Source organism: Perca flavescens, chromosome 12, assembly GCF_004354835.1.
Source record: "Perca flavescens isolate YP-PL-M2 chromosome 12, PFLA_1.0, whole genome shotgun sequence".
Taxonomy (NCBI): Eukaryota; Metazoa; Chordata; class Actinopteri; order Perciformes; family Percidae; genus Perca; species Perca flavescens.
In genome coordinates this window covers 21609148-21629215 of record NC_041342.1, presented here as the reverse complement: position 1 = coordinate 21629215, position 20068 = coordinate 21609148, and the positions used below count along the sequence as shown (strand labels likewise).

At 39.5% G+C, this 20068-nt stretch overlaps 1 protein-coding gene across 1 annotated transcript in view; it reads left to right on the top strand.

The window, feature by feature from the left end:
- ak5 (adenylate kinase 5) overlaps positions 1–19919 on the top strand; it is a 79054-nt gene extending 59135 nt beyond the window's left edge. The window contains exons 10-14 of the mRNA XM_028593625.1: positions 98–142; positions 6782–6945; positions 17470–17586; positions 17959–18159; positions 19220–19919. Of these exons, the coding sequence (XP_028449426.1) occupies positions 98–142; positions 6782–6945; positions 17470–17586; positions 17959–18159; positions 19220–19285 (593 nt within the window). The 3' untranslated portion in view covers positions 19286–19919. The remainder of the gene's footprint in view (positions 1–97; positions 143–6781; positions 6946–17469; positions 17587–17958; positions 18160–19219) is intronic.
- The last annotated feature ends 149 nt before the right edge of the window (positions 19920–20068 follow it).

Genomic DNA, 20068 nt, shown 5'->3' with positions numbered 1-20068 from the left:
ACTTTGTGTTTTGCCGAAGTGATTCCATGTCTGTGAAGATGGACTGACCCATATGTGTGCCACGCATGTTAAATTCTGATTTTCTTTTCTCTGACAGGTTATTGTACAGAACAGAAGAAACCAAAGGTCATCTTCATGATGGGTACGTTCATGTAGACACACACCTCAGCACTGGTGGAGCTTACCTCATTAAAAAGACAAAGACACACACACACACACACACACACACACACACACACACACACACACACACACACACACTAATACCAATCAGCTGCTCTAATATTTTTCTGGATGTTTCAAGTGAACTAAATTTAGACTGTTGTAGCTCTGATGAAAAGGCTGCATAATAAAATAATTACAAAAGTTTCAGCGTAAAACTTTGCTCCTGTAAAATTTCACGGCTTGTTATAACACTACACTGATTATTATATGAAGAGATTAGCAGTAGTGCAAGATATAAAATATACAAGTCTTCATTCAAAACTTCACTTCCAAAAGGCATCAAAGTAAGTGTTTAAAACAGCATTATATGTGAGTCTTTATTATTGTCATCTGTAGATTATAGATTTTATGGCAAAAATATAACTTTAATTGAATTAGTTTATTTTTAGAAGCAAGCACTGTGTTTTTATTACATACTTCTAATGGGTGTATTTATTATTGACCATTGACATCTAAATCATTGGGCGGCTATACAAAAATAATTTTTCACTTTTGTTAAAAGTGCGATATAGGACATTTGTGCTGGTCCTTTGCTCTTCGTTGTCAAACAAACACTGGAAACAGCTATTACCATGTTGTTTAAACACGAAGCATTACAATACAACACATCTTCTTTGTAACGTCAACGTTGTTTTCACATTACGACATAAAGCTCATAAACACACCGAAGTCGGAAGGACTTCCCAACTCGAGAAATGGGACCATCCGGGGAGCAGGTGAATGCTCCATTGGCCTTGGCGGAGGTCTGCGCTCAGCTGTATGCAGCTGTTTCCAGCAGCCTTGCGCCTTTAAGTGATTTGCATATAATTACACTCCCCTGTCAGTTTGCGGCTATTTTCCTGTTCTCAGATCAGGTGAAGCATTAAATGCTCCTGCACAGCTAGAGAAAGTGCCCTGAATCCCTTTGGATGATATTTAAAAAGAGAATTGTCTCACCTAGGTGAAAAAAGACAGTTTTTCAGAGTAGACAAGTAATTTATGAATCAAAAATTAAAACAATTTTGATAATTGGTTCATTGTTTTAGTCATTTATCAAGCCAAAAAAAGCCAAACATTCACTGGGTTAACTATCTAAAATTTGATTATATTTTCTGCTTTTTATGTCATTGTAGATTGAATATCTTGAAATCTAAATATACTTATTTACTTCCACTCTCTGGAGCCAGAGTGTGGTGTTTTTTTGTCATTAATTAGAATGCTGTGACAGTGAGGCCGTGTGGCTCAGTCTGCTAATTGAAGACAATACAGAGAGGCGAAGGTTAATGACCAATCTGGGACACACAGTCTCCATTAACTACCGTTCACTTCGCTACCTCAGGAAAAAATAACAAAGATATGGTCATTAAAATATTATTGAATTAGTTCTCTCTTCCACATGGCTATGAGTATTAGAGTTAAAACCCTTTTCCATGAAAACCAACATGATAAATCCCCACTGATCGGTAATAACACCAGTTTGTCTGAATGTTTGAGGAACAGACATTTAGTTTAGTTAGACCAGGAGCCAACTCTGTATGTAACTGTCACCTTGAATCAAATATGTCTCCTGAGCAGATTTTATACCATATAATGAAAAGGTTGGCTAACATATTCATGATTCTATTCGGCTTACAGCTAATTTTGATCATACATTTAGCGTGTTGTAAGAGAAAGTGGGATTCAGCAGAGCAAGAACAAAGCAAGACATAGTTTTTAACTCTTATCACATCAGTTTCTTGTGCTTGTGTTTCACTGTCACTGTTATATATTAGGCTGTTGTCTTAATGCATGTACGTAATGTTTCTGTTAGCTCAAACCATCACCGGTCTCCTAAGATCTGTCTTAAACTACTGTCCTACCTGCATGTCGATAGAAGCAACATTTGAAACACTTCAGACCACTAGCACTATGAGAAGTTACGTGAATATGAACCTGTTACTGTATGTATGTAGTGTAAAAATAATAAATGAAAATAATCCAGGTAGAATACAATTATCTACAAGCTTCACCTTACACAGTAATTTGATCAATTGTTAATAGAAAAATATTGATTGGTGCAGCTTTAAAAATAGTCTGTCCCCAACTTCAAAGCAGCCCAGTTGTCCAACAAGGTAGGAAATCCTTAAAAAAAAAACGTAATGCCCAAATTCACTGCAAGGCTCAAATGATCAGAAATATCCTATTTATGTTTATTTAAGTGGATCACCCATCTTTTTAAAAGGGTATTCAGAGAGAAATTTTTTTTTTTAAACAACACTGCCTTAATCGAGAAAAACTGGACAAAATAATGTCTGAAAATCACTAAATTGTGTCCGTCTCAGAGATTTTGGCGCTCAAAGAATCTTTCTAATGTTTAGTGAAATTTGAAGTTACAAAGTGCTTCACAACAAGGAACAACTGCAAGGACTAAATTATGTAGTGCAAGTAAAACAGACTTAGCTATTCAGTCATGACTCATTGTCTGGTGGAGCCAGTCCTCTGTGTACCACATAAAGTGAATCCTGCCTGTAAGATCAGTTTTGTGAGGACATGTTTCCTTTCCAGCCACGTCAGAAATGATGCTGACTTTCAAAACATTGTCTCAAGACTCCCTGACTCAGCACGAGGACTCCTCACTTATTAATGAAAAGTTAATGTCCCTCGTCTCCTGCTGTCGCTCTTTTCCAAACCTGCTCTACTGCTGCTGCAGATGCAACTTTAGACTTTTTATCTGGTGAAGAAGCAGGGCTCATTCACTTGCTGCCCATCTACCTGCCCTCTGAAATGCTGATGAGAGAGATAGAGAGAACATAGTATCATTATATAGGAACATATAAGAGTTCTGGAGTAATGTGTAATGTAACAGACCTTATATTGGATAAATACTCAAATTGGATTCTAAGGAAAACACTACAAAGTAATTTGTTGAACAGGAGTTGGCTTGACTAAAAACCAACCGTGTCTTCATAATGAAAAAGCATGTCACCCACTGTGACAGTGTGGCTCATTGATGCATTTTAATAGTTTTTGGACAATAATGGAGCTCTATGGCACTGAGCAATAAGATACTTCAGGCTTTGGATACATAGACAGTACCAGTAGGATCAATTCGTCGTGGGGTTTTCAGGGAATTATTTGACAATAATAATTAAAAAAATATAGAAAATGACCAACCTAAATCCATTAAAGACAATGAGGAACTGCCTAAAGATGCAATTTTACAGATTAAAGTGTTCAAAGGATTAACTGATTTACAGAAAAATGGTGGAAAGGAAAAACTCCCTTCACAGAAAATTCAGTCATCTTTAAGGAATCCAGCAGAGAATATTTTTGTATTTTCCTTAATTTCAATAACGGAAGCATCTCAATTAGTGGAGACAAGAAGCTTGTGTCCTCTGCAGCCCATATTTATTTATAAAATATTACCTGCTGAAGCTTTGAGGGAAATTAATTATGTAGGAGTGGAATGGATTAAAAAATGTAATTACTAGAGAGATTTGTTGTTTCTATTCATCTGCCCTCTTTGCATCGTTTCATCTCTGTCTCCTGCTCCATCTCGATCTGATATAATCCATCTGTCACTTTGGCTCTTATCAAGGACAACGCTGTGACAGAGCTGTTCCCACATGGTGGGTTTTTCTCAAATCCAAATCTCCACCTACCGGAGTGTCAGCAGAGAAACTAGAAGGAACTCAGCAGTGCAAACGTCTGCCAGTGCTAACCAAATTGTCTGACTTGTAAAGCTGCAGTATAAATAAATTTAGTGGATTAAATGTGGGATTCAAGTGACAAGGACGGGTGAAATATGACACCAACTTTTTTTGCTCTGAGAAATCACACAACCACCCACAAGATCCAAAGAGACCACTTTAGATAAATGTATGTCTGGATAGTCCAACAATAAGCATTTCAGTTTTAATCAATCTTTAACATAAAAAAGTTTGAAGACATTCAGTTTCAGATGGGCAAGTGTGAGGATTTGGGAGACCTTTGATGGATTTACTGGGTTGAATTGGCATGTATAACTGCATATCATCAGCATAGCAATGGCAGAGGAAGCCATAATTCGGAACAATTTTATACAGAAGAGAAGAAGACCTAGAAGAAGGCTCCTGCGAGGCTGTAATTGTGGAGGAGTGAGACAAGTTATTATTATGAAATACAATGAAAGGGTTTCATTCTGATTTCATGCTTATCAGATACTGGAGGTGGGGTAAAAACAGGCCATGATCACCAGTATCAAATGCTTCACATAGATCAAGCAGTAGAAATAAAGAGGTTATGAGGCTACAGAGAATTATCACCCAAGTCTGCATCGTTTAGCTGTCCACCCGCACCTTTACTATTTTGGTTCACTCTCATAGTGTTGTTTCCAGTCGCAGCAGGCAGCTGAGAAAAAGCTCTTCAACCCCACTGTACACTACCTGCTCAGCAACAAACTGAAAACAAAGTTAGCAACTAGCTGGTGAACATAGGGGAGCATTCACTGCCCCCCAAAGTGGCCAAAAGAAATCAGTTGCAGAGGCCTTATAAATACATTTCATCTTGTCTAAAGCTTTGACTCTGAAGGCCAGTTACAGTTTTTCTTGATTGCTTTGACCTGCTTAAAGAAACTGGGATCCACTTGGTGTTTATCATCACTGTCTCAGCAGAGCAGAAGACACCTCTTGCAAATGTGTTAACCCTTTCTCATTGGATTGACACATTTTCCCCACCCTTTTGCAGAACAGTTAACACGGATGTCATTCAAGCAGTCCAAACTCCATTGTTTTAGCTATAGTAACCAAACAGAAACCATCTGTTCCTAACTATTAGAAACTACCTACATCAGTATGAAATCACTGAAGCACCTGTTTGACACTCCTACACACAAATCTTCAATTAGCAATCAGTCTGCACGGTTAGGCCATGTGGCCCCATCGCCAAGCAATCAAGAAAAACTGTAATCTAAATTTCAAATCTCAGAGAGAGAAAACAATTTTTCCCCACAGAACCAGTTTATACAGCAGGTGTTTGACCCGACTAACTAGGAGAGTCCCAGGGCTTCTCAGGGCTTTTGCTTCAGCCCTGTTGGGTCTGGCAGAGGTGTCAAGCAGCAGAGGAATTATTTTAGTGAGTATGCATGGAGGGTGGGGGCCGTTCAGCATTTCTTAGGCTGGTTAAATTAGTGAATATGTGCTGAATGTACAATGAATGAATCCATGACCTCCTCTACTGACTACACTCATCCTTCGGTGAGCCGAGCCAGGCTCATAATGGACCGTGCTCTCAGAAGAATGGTGATAAGGACGTTTGTTTTTGGTGGAAGGCAGCAATACTCGGACTTGAGGAGAATACTGATAAATGTGAAGCGCATCCTCAGTTTTATTACTGTGCCCAAGGCTGGTTATGATAAATCACCACTGTCTACTGATGCTTCACACAGCTTCATGGCCATGTAATACAGTTAGACTGCAATAAAACACCTACAGACCTCACAGTCCTGCAGTGGAGCAAGCTGAAATATTTTTTAATATTTTTAAGAAAATTGGCTAAAATGTAATAACAAATTTTGTCTGATTAGTAAGCAGTGTGCTTTTCTTCTTTTGTCTGTTAGGATGTATTCTGCCTGTGTGTTTGCTCTTTGTGCTTACATTTATCAATATATTAGACCTGGAAAGTGAGGACATTTCGGTCAAAGACCTGTTTGATGATGAAGACGTGGCTTTAGGCTTAAGGCTGGAATTTAGGTTAGGGTTAAGTTACATTATTGTACATTGCAACTAATGATTATTTTCATTAATGATTAATCAATTAAGGCTCCTTCATCACCTCCGCACAGCCAGCCAATCACAGCGTGAAGTGAGTGTGGAGTAGAAATATAAAGTGGCATGAAAAGATAATTAAATTAAGTACAAATTCCTCAAACTCGTACTTAAACCACTTTACTGGTTAACCAGGTACTAATAGTGCCTGGTTAGGTGCCTAACCTTAACCAGACATAACCTTAACCAAGCACTATTAGTACCTGGTTAACCAGTAAAGTGAAGTTGATGTTTGATAAGTTGATATAATATAGTCACACACTATATCAATGAGGGACCTCACAAGTATAAAACTACTACGTGCATGTGTGTGTGTGTGTGTGTCTGTGATGTTAAACTGAGGTGGCGGTACACGTAGATTCAGTTAGAAAAGATGATAATAATCTGTTATAACCTGACACTGAGCCCCAGGCAATGAATCAGACCTTTGACGTGCACGTACATACCCAGTTCACCTACCCACCTGCTATCAGTTTCCTCTTCTATATCCTCTCTCTTTAACTCTGTCCCCTCTCACCACATCACCTTTTTTTAAACATACTTACATGCAGATGAAGCCCACACACACACACACACACACACACACACACACACACACACACACACACACACACACACACACACACACACACACACACACACACACACACACACACACACACACACACACACTTCTTTCACCTCTCAATTTCGTCCTCGTTATCTTCGCCCCACTCTGCGTTTTGCCTCAGTGATCACTTGTCCGTGAAGATGGACTGACTGATGCTTGTCTTTGCGCATGTGTGTTTTCTCAGGTGGTCCAGGCTCAGGGAAATCTCTCCAGTGTGAGAGAATGGAGGAGAGGTGCGGCTTGCGTCGCATCGCCCTGGGTGACCTGTTGTGTAACGAGCTGCAATCTCACGGCGACAGAGGGCGTCACCTGCGGGACCTCCTGGAGAGAGGAGAGCTGCTGCCCGAGGTCAGTAATGTGTTTAGGTTACTCGACATACAAACACAAGACCTTCCCAGATAATTTTACTGTCCAAGTTTATGTTAAGGCCACCAGTTTTAATTACGTCCAGCTTTTTGTTCAGTTTGGCGCACAGCTCTAAATACTACAATACCCATGAGGCTTAGTGGTCTGGAAAAAAAGGCAGTTAGAGGCACAAATCAGAGCGGCGTTGAGTTTAAAATGCTTTGTCATTGCAGATGAGATGGCACAATAGTTGCTGAATTAATCCAAAACTGACCCAGAATTCAAAAGTCAATTGATTTAAGCTGCAGACTGTGTTGTCAACACCATTTGTGTTGTTTGTGTTTCTCAACACCATAATCTTCAGAATCACGTTTATTGACAAGCAGATTTTCACATTTTCATTTTCCTTGGTATTTATAAACATTTAATAAACATAGTAAGAAAAAAGAAAGAGAAGTAGAGCAAAAGTCAAGACTCAGAAATAGAAAAGTCTACAGCTTCTAACTTGCTGTTAGCGGAACACATAACAGAATTCTAAACTCTGATTGGGTGTTTCTTGCCGAAATGCACTCTGGGAGTTGTAGGTAACTTCTCCAAAGTTTTTAAGTATACAGGCCTGTAACATACCTTTGACTTTTTATCAAAGAACCAGATAACTTTTGTACTATTAACCGAGAGTTTCATGACCGTGTTTCCAGATGGTGTCAATTTATTTTACTGAACTTTTTTTTCTTCACCTGGTTTGGTTAACTATAATATACATTATATGATTGGATTACTATGGCTGATGCATTACTATTTAGTAGTGGAGTAAAAATATAGTAGCCTGGTTGACACCAGACCCTTCTCAGTTGTGACTGAGAGTGGGTCTGGGAAAGGTTCATTGACAGTTCATTTCCAAAGGGGCGTCACCAACGGACGCCGCTCAAATGCCTCTTGGCGCATTGGATAGTCCTTCAACCAATCGGACCAACGATCTGGGTGAGGCTGGCTTCGGTAGCCGTCATGTTGAACGTAAACAAAAAGCTGCTCGCCGTCGCTGCGCTATCGTCGTCGTGTAAAGCCCGCCTCAATGGTTGTGATTGGTGTGAAGCCCGCCTTAGTGGTTGTGATCGGTGCCTCGATTTTGGGGACATTGGAAATGGGCTTGAATGGGCTCTTGGCCAGACTAACTTGCAGAGCAAATCTCAAATTTGCCAGAGGTTCGTCAGGGTTTACCCAGCTAAAAATATAGTAGCATCAAATAGAAATACTTAATTCAATTGTACACAAGATCAGTATATAAGTAAATGTTCTTAGTTACTTTTTGCCACTCCGTTGCTGTCATTTCTTTTGCAGTATTCTGATTCAAAGTTGTTTTGCAGTGCAAGAAGAAAAATTAAGATGGAAACGGGCCTTATGAAAATATTATGTGCCTCTCAGCCCATTTGTGGGGTGATAATTTAAAATTTGATATGAAAATAACAATTTTAATAATGTTTGTATGTTCATTTAGGGAAGTCTACATTTCAGCATTTATTTATGTTTAAATGCATTCTTCAAGAGATCAAATCATGTGTTTAGAAAAGAACAGCGTCAAAAAAAGTAGTTTGTTTGTTTGAATTAATACATGCAGAGGATTTACAGTACGAGCAGTGATTGCAAATTGGCAGCATGTCAGAACATAAAATCAAAGAATAAAGAACAGAAACCCACACAGTCTGACTGACAGGTGATCTCTGGGAGCAGTGAGCGCTGTGCAGTAGACTGAGACAACACAATAATATTACTCTAAAAAAAGAGATTTCAGATTATTTATTTTTTCATAAAGAGAGACTTCTGAAGATGCAGGGATTTGTCTTTTTGCATCATGTCAGTAAAACATGTTTACACCACTGCCCTCAGGCTGAGAAAATACTCATATACTATATAACATGCTTTTGCATTTCCTGCAAAGGACCTAATGAAATAAATAGAAAAGGGATTATACAGTTAAGGGTGCTCAAAATGACTTTCACAGAGATTGCATATCTATTCACTCTGTGCCAGGCAGGGCTGGCATGGTTGTCTGAGCATATATTGGAGCTGGAAACGACATCAGGGTGTGCAAACCGGATAAATTACAACTCCAAAGACTCTCAAAGAAAAACATTTATTTTCTGAGAAGACGCAAAACATGTTCCATCAGGACAGAGAGTCAACTTCAGTCCAGCAGACACTGGACAGTTTATCTTTAGTTTATGGGAGCAATGGCCACACTGTACACCTGGATGAAAATGATTGGACATTACTAGTGTGCTAGTAGCTGAGCAGCTGGGGAATAAGCCAGTCATTATGAAGGATGAATCAAGCAGTTGCTATTAGTCAATTGACAGAATTAATTGGCATCTATTTTCATCAATGATTGGTTGTTTAATTCATTTTTTCTTCTTCTAAACTGTTTGTTTTGTCTTATGTTATAGAAAACTGAATGTCATAGGTTTTGTACTGTTGGTTAGTTGGCTGGCAAACAAGCAGTTTGAAGCCGTCATGTGAGGTTTACGAAGTTGCCATGGGCATCTATCACAATTTTCTGACATTTCATGGACCGATGAAAATAGTTATTTGTAGCCCTTAATGTGTCGCAAATAATTAGCAGATTTCTGTCCACATTTTCTGATATCTCCATCCATCCATCTTCGTCCGCTTATCCGGGGTCGGGTCGCGGGGGCAGCAGCTCCAGTAGGGGACCCCAGACTTCCCTTTCCCGAGCCACATTAACCAGCTCCGACTGGGGGATCCCGAGGCATTCCTAGGCTTCTTGGAGATATAATCCCTCCACCTAGTCCTGGGTCTTCCCCGAGGCCTCCTCCCAGCTGGACGTGCCTGGAACACCTCCCTAGGGAGGCGCCCAGGGGGCATCCTTACCAGATGCCCGAACCACCTCAACTGGCTCCTTTCAACGCAAAGGAGCAGCGGCTCTACTACGAGCTCCTCACGGATGACTGAGCTTCTCACCCTATCTCTAAGGGAGACGCCAGCCACCCTCCTGAGGAAACCCATTTTGGCCGCTTGTACCCTGGATCTCGTTCTTTCGGTCATGACCCAGCCTTCATGACCATAGGTGAGGGTAGGAGCGAAAACTGACCGGTAGATCGAGAGCTTTGCCTTCTGGCTCAGCTCTCTTTTCATCACAACGGTTGGATAAATTGAATGTAATACCGCACCCGCTGCGCCAATTCTCCGACCAATCTCCCGCTCCATTGTCCCCTAACTCGCAAACAAGACCCCAAGGTACTTGAACTCCTTCACTTGGGGTAAGAACTCATCCCCTACCTGGAGTAGGCACTCCATCGGTTTCCTGCTGAGAACCATGGCCTCAGATTTAGATGTGCTGATCCTCTTCCCAGCCGCTTCACACTCGGCTGCGAACCGATCCGATTTTCTGATATCTGATCAATTAAATAACATAGTAGCATGCACTAATATAAATAATAAGGTGTAAGGTTGCAAAACCAACAGGAGAGTGAGGGAGATGTCAGTCAAGCCACTCTGTACACATACATTTTAATATTTGTAATAAGATTAAATTAAATCTTTTAATAAGCCAGCCGGTAACAAGGGTCAGAGAAATATTTAGCTTCCTGCCCTCATTTTCAGCATCCACATCTCTTATCATCACTGCAAAGATTTTGAACAGCATTTGTATTTTGCTGCTGGTAATTATCAATCCTCAGTAACACTAAAATACTGTACCGGTGGTTATCATGGAGCTTTTTAATTTAACTGTACAGTCTGACATTTTGAAACACAACACACCACACACCCCACCTGTCACCCAGACACACACTGACATCCCTGCTTTACATGTACACACAGTGTGTGTGTGTGTGTGTGTGTGTGTGTGTGTGTGTGTGTGTGTGTGTGTGTGTGTGTGTGTGTTTGTGTGTGTGTGTATGAGAGCTGGTTTGTGAACGGCACACAAACGACAATCAGCCTGAATGCGTCATAAATATTGAACGGACTCCTCACGGTACAAATTTAAAAAGACATGTATTGCTGCAGCGTGTCCATTCATGCCACTCAGCAGTTTATTGAAACACACAGAAGCCATAATAATTTAGCCATTTATCTATCAAGGGAGGGTTTAATGAGCAATGTTCATGAAGTAACCACAGCCTTCAAAAACAGCATGTTGGTACCGAGAAAACCAACTGTTGACTAGTGCTGAAATTATTAGAAGATTCATGGAAAAACATTTTTTTTTATAATAGATCATTATTTCAAGTACACCAAAACCAGCAATGAATTTAATTATTTTTTAACCAGTTTTGTTAATTTGGCTTTCATTTACTCAAGCATAATATACATGTTTTTCAAATTGTCAGAAATAACAGGAAAATGCATATATTTCTGTCAAATAAGGTAACACAGACTCATTGCCTTTACTGTACAGGGACCAATCATGCTAACTGTTGTGCGTCTCCCCCACCACCCCCAAAAAGAATATTCTGAGCTTGAAAACCCCTGCTATACCAAGGTCACTTTCCATTAATTTATATGTTCATGTATTTTGCAATCAAAATCTTAAGTTTTTCACAAGCCATATAAGCCAAACACTCTTTTATTGATACTTTTATCCAACATGCGTGAAAGTCAAGCATGCATGCCTAAGGTCTGATCGATATTCGCAAATAAATAGTAACCCGCCCCTTCAAAAAAGAGGGTGAAAAAACGACAAGAAAATTGATAATAATAATCATAGCTGCCAACAAATACTGATGTCACATTAATGACAATAATCATGGATGTTAACTGCAGTGCATAGAATATAATTAGGATGCTTTACTGTCTAATAGCACAAAATGTCTATAATCCTGTTATGTATATTTGCAGGGGTTTGATCAATTAATACGTCCACATGCTGATATTTCTGGCCTAAAAACACACAGTTTCACTTTAAAAACTGTCGCACGGCACAGTATAGGACACATCCAGAACCAACTGTTATGAGCAAACAACCTGCTGATGCCAACACATTTCTGCTACAAGGTCTAAAGAGCCAAAAAAAATTAAATGTCGCAACAGGATTTGTGATGTATTCACTTCTTCACTGGAGGCTTAGAAGTCAGATAATTTAATTCCTTTGCATGTCCGCTTTGACGATGGTCATTTTTCTGTGCACTTTTTCTGAACTGATCTCAGGAACAAGCAATCTCAAAGTTACGAGCCTGCGTCTCTCACCACCAGCTGCTATCCATTGAACAGCAGTCTGAACAGAAAAAATCTTCTGACAGTGTCCGTTTAGTCTCACAGTATTTTTTGTAAGCATGGTGTGCAGGGACAAAATTACACAAACTAAAATTTAACTCTTTGGGTGCAGCTGGCAGATACTTCCAGATCAGCACGTAATGACACAACCTGCAGCAGCTGTTGGACCGTCAGGTTGTCAGTAAAAGCTGCCGCCTCAGAGAGAAAAGACAAAAAGATGAGATAAGAAAATGTAATGTTGAAGAAATATTTAAGAGTAAAAAGTTCTGCCACAAGGGAGCTGATTTGCAATTCAGTGTTATTCATGTAACATTAACATGAAATTCAAGATAAAATGTAAAGAATTAGCTTTGTTGAGGGAAATAAGGGATAATAGATATTGTAAAAGGTATAAAGAAATATTGCATATTTTTGCTTCAAGATACAATTTCTGAAGGACTACTTTACATTCCTCTTTTGGTTAAAGATATTCTTTTTTTTTTGTTTAGCAATTTTTTATTGATTTTCCATTAAACCATGTAGCATTTTCTACAGCACATATTAGACCAAATGTATCCAAACATAGTATGGCAGTGTTATACAGATACTAACCAATGTGAAAGATGGTTATAGATATTCTTTATCGAGTTATGTGTCACATGTCTGTCCAATTACGATTTGCGACACTTCAAACTGATGCATCGACTCAGAGGGGGGGCTTTGGTTTATTAATTTGCCGTGTGCTTGTGGTTCATTATAATAATAAACTTGATTTATATTGAACTTTTCTTAACAATGTTACAAAGTGCTTTACAAAAGGAAATAAAACCAGACCAGGCAAATCAAATGAGAATAAGGCCAAAGGACATACAGAGGAAGAAAAAAACAATAAGATGAACAACATCAAATAAAAAGAAATTAAAAAAAGTATAAATAAAAGCATTTATCAAACATTTCCATAAGCTTTCACAAAGATAAACATTTTGAGAAAAGATTGAAAAGAAGCTAGAGACATTGTGTGTCTGAGTTCAGTTGGCAGGGAGTTCCATAGTGCGCATCATCCTTTGTCACAAACCACGACCTGGGAGTACCAGCGAGAGGGCAAATACCAGGTCAATTAATCTGAGATGTATTCAGGAGCATGGTCATTTAAGGCCTTAAAAGTGAGCAATACAATTTTAAAATCAAAAATGCAAATCCAACAGGGGTGAAGTGATCATGCCTCTTTGTCCTGTTAATGAGTCGAGCAGCAGCGTTTTTTACCAACTATAGACTGCGGAGGGAGCCCTGGTAGATTTACTTTAACTTTCTGTCATCTAAGTGGAGAAACCCAAAGGCATTCAGGCTCGGCTCAGCTGTCTAAGCTTATGCAGCACATTAAGGTCATGTCCCATGTGTTCACTAACATCGTCACTGCCAAACACTTAATTTTATGTTCTGTGACTGAGTTATGGACAGAGACTGATTTAAAAGGGAGGATAATAATAATCCCAGTGGGATTACTGAAGTGCAGGTTTACAGCAGAACACATTACAAAAACTGCTCAAATACAAAATCACATATCAGAGTTAATGGTTTATCCTGAAGTGAACTAAAATGCTGTTTTGTGTGGCTCACCGGTGAGCAGAAAATCTGTAACGATACAGTGAGAGTTCGACTGGGTAAAATATACTGTATTGTTGCTTGGCAACACAGAAAGTGCAATTATATGTTCTCTATTACCTGTAATCCCTCGCTAGACCATCATCTTCCTGTCTGGCCACATGTGTGCTCTCTATAAGGCTGCACATATACTAGAGAGTACAGTCAGTAAAACCAGCCTTAAAAAGGGACAGTTCACCCCAAAATCAAAAATACATATTTGTCTTACCTGTAGTGTTATTTATCAGTCTAGATTGTTAGTGTGAGTTGCCCAGTGTTGGAGCTATCGGCCCATAGAGATGTCTGCCTTCTCTCAAATATAATGGAACTAGATGGCACTCAGGTTGTGGTCCACAAAGAGCCAAGCTCTACTGTTTATATCTCGAGCTGTAACGAGCATGAGCCTCTCGTCTCTGAGTACGTTTCCTTCTGCACGGTGATACAGTTGGCGGGTGTTGTTTGGTAGAAAGAAAATAGGCGCTTTAAGGCCCACAAGCCGAGTGCCATCCAGTTCCATGATATTGGAGAGAAGGCCAACATTTCTAAGGTTGACGACTGACTCACACCAAAACAATCTAGATTGATATATAGCACTACAAGAGGGGAAATATGTATATATATATATTTTTTATCTTTGGGTGAACTGTCCCTTTAAGACTTCAATGTGTGATCCTAGTGAGCATAGGAAATGCGTTATTGAGGAAATTCACCCTCAGCTGCATATTGTTGAGCTTTATAAATATTAATGTGTGTGGATTTCTTGATTTCCTGTGGGTGCTGCACATTATTTGATGCATCTTCTGGCATCTCAGGGTCTCAAGCCTGCGGTGTAGAGTTGGTTGTTGACAAGGTTGTGTCACCTCAAAACATAAATTACCCCCTTCTTCATCCTACCGGTTAGTTTTTCTCTAGAAGGATGAGATCACCATACCGGCAAACACTTTTAAAAGTGAGTCAAGGACTTAACATGAGCACCGTGATTCTTTCTTTTGCACAGAATTTTAGTTTTGCAATTAAAATGTGGATGTTAATCATGGTGAAGAGGTTTGAAGCAGAATCAAAAATGTCTAGTTATGATCTAGTAGAGTTTTGGATAAACACTGTCAGATCAATAATCAAAACATCAACTAGTGTAGACTAGTAGAGTAACCACTACAGAGCAGTTAGCAATGGTTACTGTCCATCTGAACTGATAACTGTGTTAACTCTGTCAAATAAAAGACAAATTGCCAAAATAAATTGTAGTTTGCATTAAAACCGTCAGCTAACTCACTAGAATGGATTTCTTTTTTTATGTGAAACTGTATCTACAGAGCTGTATACATAAAGTTAATTACATCCTATATGCCTTATTAGATACAATACAAGGAATAAACACATAGTTAAAACTAATGCAACTGATAATAACACTTAACAATAAATGGTTTTAGAGAGGTGATGATTCAACCATAGACAGTATATAATTCAACTTGCAACTTTGTTGTGCTTGCATAATGGCAATCGAGTTTATGTATCTTACAGTTCTTGAATCGTTATGGTCATTTTGGGGACTGCAATGTTTGTCATTAGACTGAGAAGTGTTCCTATTAACAAGTCTACCCTGATAAGGAGGCGGGCAAATTATACAAACACGTATTAACTTTATGAGGGTCGGATTTACTGAAGCGTACCTCATAAACTGCCAACTGTGAGTAGTATCTAGAGAATCGACATGGATAAATTCAAACCCAGCAATGATATGCTGCAAATCAGACATGACAGCTATGCACGAAATTATTATTAACTTCAGCATATTACAATCCAAAACACTCTTCTTATGAAAAGTTATGCAGCAGAAAAACCTCCAATGGGTTGAGTGCCAGCAGGATTACAAATAGAACAAGAGCTTAGTAGGTTACAGTTAATTATGGTATAGAGAATAGTAGCTATACACTATAGAAAGCTGTTGCATAAACCCATTGATGTGAGAAGATTTATTTCTCTCTGAATCTAAAATGTGTGGACTATCTATCCTAGGTGTAACACAAGCATTGCATATCAAGCCAGTACAAAAAGGAAATAAGTATGTGTAAATATTAATATTTGCATCCCTAAAAAGCTAATATACAATATAACCCTCTGCTAGAGACCCCAGAGGGAGAGAGAGACGCCAGAGTCTGGCTTAATACGAAACCACCACAAACAACCAATAATGTTATGTCACGAAGCAATCAGCAGCATGAAAGCATTATAATGGAAGTGCCAGAAGAAAAAAACTAAATTCAGCAGCCCAAGAGCATAAGTAGCAGACACCAAGACAACCAAAGCAGACTTTAGAGAGCAATAATCCACACGAGCAACAATTGAACACCACAAAGATGTAGTAAACACTTACCAGAGCTTATTCAAGTGCAGCGTTAGTTCCAAGCTAACGTATCTTCCCAGTTGATGTGGCCTAGGAGGATGATAAATAATTCTCCATCAACAAGGTGCAACACAAACACGATTATTTCACCCACAAAGTGCTCTTGAAGCAACATCATGCAACTATTAACAGTTTAGCTTGATTACAAAAAGTTTCAAGAGCAGCAAACATAAGCAGGAAGTGTTTGTAGCAGTGTTAGCCAAGTTAACAAACTAGCAGCAGAGCAACAAACAAAAAAAACAATTGGAGTTTTACTATAGTTTCAAATAGGCCGGCTCATTGCAGAGGGTGCACTTGATTTGACTTCCATGAAGTAGAATGTGCCTCATGTGTAGTAGCAAGTTGTCTGATTGAAGCCTTCTATGCTAGGCTACATATGTACAGTAAGACACAGTCTGAACTGAGAACAAATGTATTTATTTAAAGTTGGACACTATTCTTAAAATCAGAGGGGGCTTGTTGAATTATATGTGCATCCAATATATTCCAATATATGTACAGATTGTATGATATAATACCCAACAAGTTGTTCATTGATTTGATTGGATGACACTGGGACAAAGAACGCACATAACAAAACACACACTCAAGACCTATTTTTTTTTTTTTTTACCATACATTTCTTGCTTCGGACCCCTAGAGTCATGCTTTTATCAAATAAGTTTGAGTTTATCCATGTCGATTCAACATAACCCGACATATATATATATATAGGTTATGTTGGGTTATGTTGATATATAATTCACTCAGCGTAATGCAATCCAGTACCAAAACCTTTGTATAAATCCTATATTTTATTAAGCTTTACCTGTCTAGTTTGTGTTAATTTAAATTAAAGGTATTCCTGTTTTTTTCCTGCTGCACAATGTCCAGTACAACTGTCGTGCTGGTGGCCAATGAGCAGCTTTTATTTAAGGACTTTGGTATTAAGTGTGTTTTTCTTTTAGCCTTGCATTCACAAGACCTACATACAGTATATAAATATAAAGTTTATTTAGGGTTATTCACCATGTAAGCACAACTTTGAACATACTAAAGATCTTAGAACTACATTTTGACATAAGGCAGAGCCCTTCATAGACAGGAAATATTTCAAGAAAGGCTCATATTTCAGCTTTAGTCAAGCATATTGCCAAACAAATTTGCTGTTAATTGACACACAGTGAACTTCAATATGTTGGGCCCCCTAAAGGAGCCCCACTTATTCATATATGAAGCACCTATTTGGGTGTATATTGTAATTAACGCCTGTGCTGCTTGTGTGTATTATCCAGGACACACTGCTGGAGCTGCTGTGTGATGCAGTGGCGGCATCGGTTCGGCAGGGGAGAGGTCTCGTAATCTGCGGTTTCCCTAGAGACCCGAGACGGGCTGAGGAGTACGAGGCCAAGGTCAGAGCACCAGACTGACTGGGACAGACTAACAGACATGTTCAAAGTTTAAATCATGTCTGCCAGGGAAAGAAGGAAGACACTCTTTTATCAGAGTAAAACATGTTTATTAAATATGACTCATAGTAAAACAAATATGCAGATAATGGTATAAAATGGGGAGGCACGACAAACAGAAATGGTGTGTTCAGAATGACAATGATTTGCTTGTCACAAAAGCTATTGATACAGAGTGATAGTATGCAGATTCACTAACATTGATGGAACAACAGCACAGTGACAGTGACATACAATATAAAGGAAAAGTGAAGATGTAGCCTGAGATTCACTGCCGTCACCTGGACTTTCCTCTTCCTGTGCCTTGTGTGTCAGATGGGGGAGCCCAGTGCAGTGCTCCTGTTGAGCTGCTCAGCCGACACCATGTCCAGTCGTCTGCAGTGTCGTGGTAGATCCACCTCCGCCCTCCACCCTGCCTCAGACAGAGACCACGTCATACACAGGAGGGCTGAGAGCTTCTGCAGGGACAGCCAGGCGGTGGCAGCTTATTATGAACGCAAGAAGCTTTTGCACACGGTAATGTTGTTTTTAGAGAGAGATTTGTTTTTATCCTGTGTTTCTGAATGCAGCTTACTACCCACTCAGGGTAACAGCTGGAACAGTTCGCCCATCACATGAGAATGAGCTTACTTATATCCAATTCATCTCAGCAGAAATGTATTCACATTTAAAGGCCCCTCAAACACACATGTTCAGCCTTCTTTTAAAGTAAGTTAAAGAGAAGTTTCTGAAGTGTTGATGGCAAAAGATTGCACCCTGGGCACAAAAGTCCCCAATGTTTCCCTCATTATGTCCCGTATTTTTTTTATTCAACATTCAGGCATAACTTTTCTACTTTAGTTTATGTGCATGATCACATTGTTAAGTAAAATATAGGACATAGTGAAGGAGTTTCAGGACACACAGTACAAGTGTTTGGCTACAAGACAGTTAGATTAGGTTTAATGAGCTGTTTGGCCAAATACAATACAGGAATACGACATTTAATATTTTGTCATGCATGCACAAATATGTCCGGCCTGCATGAGCTCAAACAAATGAATATGAAACACAGTCAGTGGCTCTTCATGCCCTGTATGGAAGCATCTGCTTTTGTTATCCATTCATTCAGGTTTTCCTTTGATTTGTTACCAAAGAAAAATCTACATAAAGACCATGTTTGCCTTCTTTTCCAAGCTTTTGAGGCAAAGTGAATTTATCTAAAAACAATAAAGTTAAACGAATATACAAGGCTGGATATTAAGCCCAGGGGTTAACTTGCTGAGTGTTCGGTGCCTCTACTCCTTTCGCTGACGTCTCCACTGACATGAGGGTCAGTAGATAATCACAGAATTTCTGTTGAACTGAACTGTCCCTTTAAAATTAGTTGTTTGAACATTTAAATGTCACATCAGGTGTGTGCGTGCGTGCATGCGTTTGTGCGTGTAAGCTTAAATGCCACAGCAGGTATTAAGGTCACCAGTCTGCTGTGAGCATGCAGAGGTTGCACTGAAGCAGACTGCTGTCCTCAACTGTATATTGAGACACTGATGGTATTTGAAAGGCCTCGTCTCAGACAGTTTGTCTCCGTCTGCAGATTGACGCTGAGAGGTCGCCAGATGAAGTGTTCGCCCAGATCTGCCAGGCGATGGAGACCTTCTGATTTCTACAATTACCCCCCTCCCCCGTGAAGACCTTCTCCCCCTCTCTGGAGACTCATCCACACCCACATAACTTCATACCTGCACCAGACATATGCTCATTGAACTGTGGTATGCATCTCCCCAAACACTCCAACCAATCAGTGAAACCTCTTTCTGCTTTTGACACTGACAAAGCGCCTGGTTGTCACATTCTGCTTCACCCACTTGCATTGTCTCTTACATTGACCTCAATATATGCTGCCAACTGCCAGACCGAGGCAGATAACTGTACTGAGACTATAGCATTCCCTGCTGTGACTGAGAGCATGTTTCTAGTTGTTTCTAGTCTCTCTGGTCCCCCAGAGGAGCAGAGAGAGGGTTCCCACCGTGCTAGAAAGTGGAAATGTCAGTGTGTGCTCATGCTCTCATGCACAGCAACATACTTTGTATCGTAACAAGCATGCAAGAATTACAAGCTTAAAGGCTTAAAGGCCTTTTGTGCATTAAAGAAAAAGAAGAAAAAATATTAAAGAATATTGCATTTGTATGTTTCAAAGCTCATCGTACAGGTGCTTGTTTGAGTCTGGTATTTAACATTCAATAAAGCCAGTGCATTTGCTAAATGGAGGATTTCTGAGTGTATGCTTTGGTGTTTTGTGTGTGTGTGTGTGTGTGTGTGTGTGTGTGAGAAAGGACAGGGAATGGTCACAGCTGGTTGATAGCGCCATCTACTGGTGAGAAGAGCACAACAAAAGGTGCTGAAATTATATAAAAGATAACCAGGGGATAATGGGTTTTGTTGT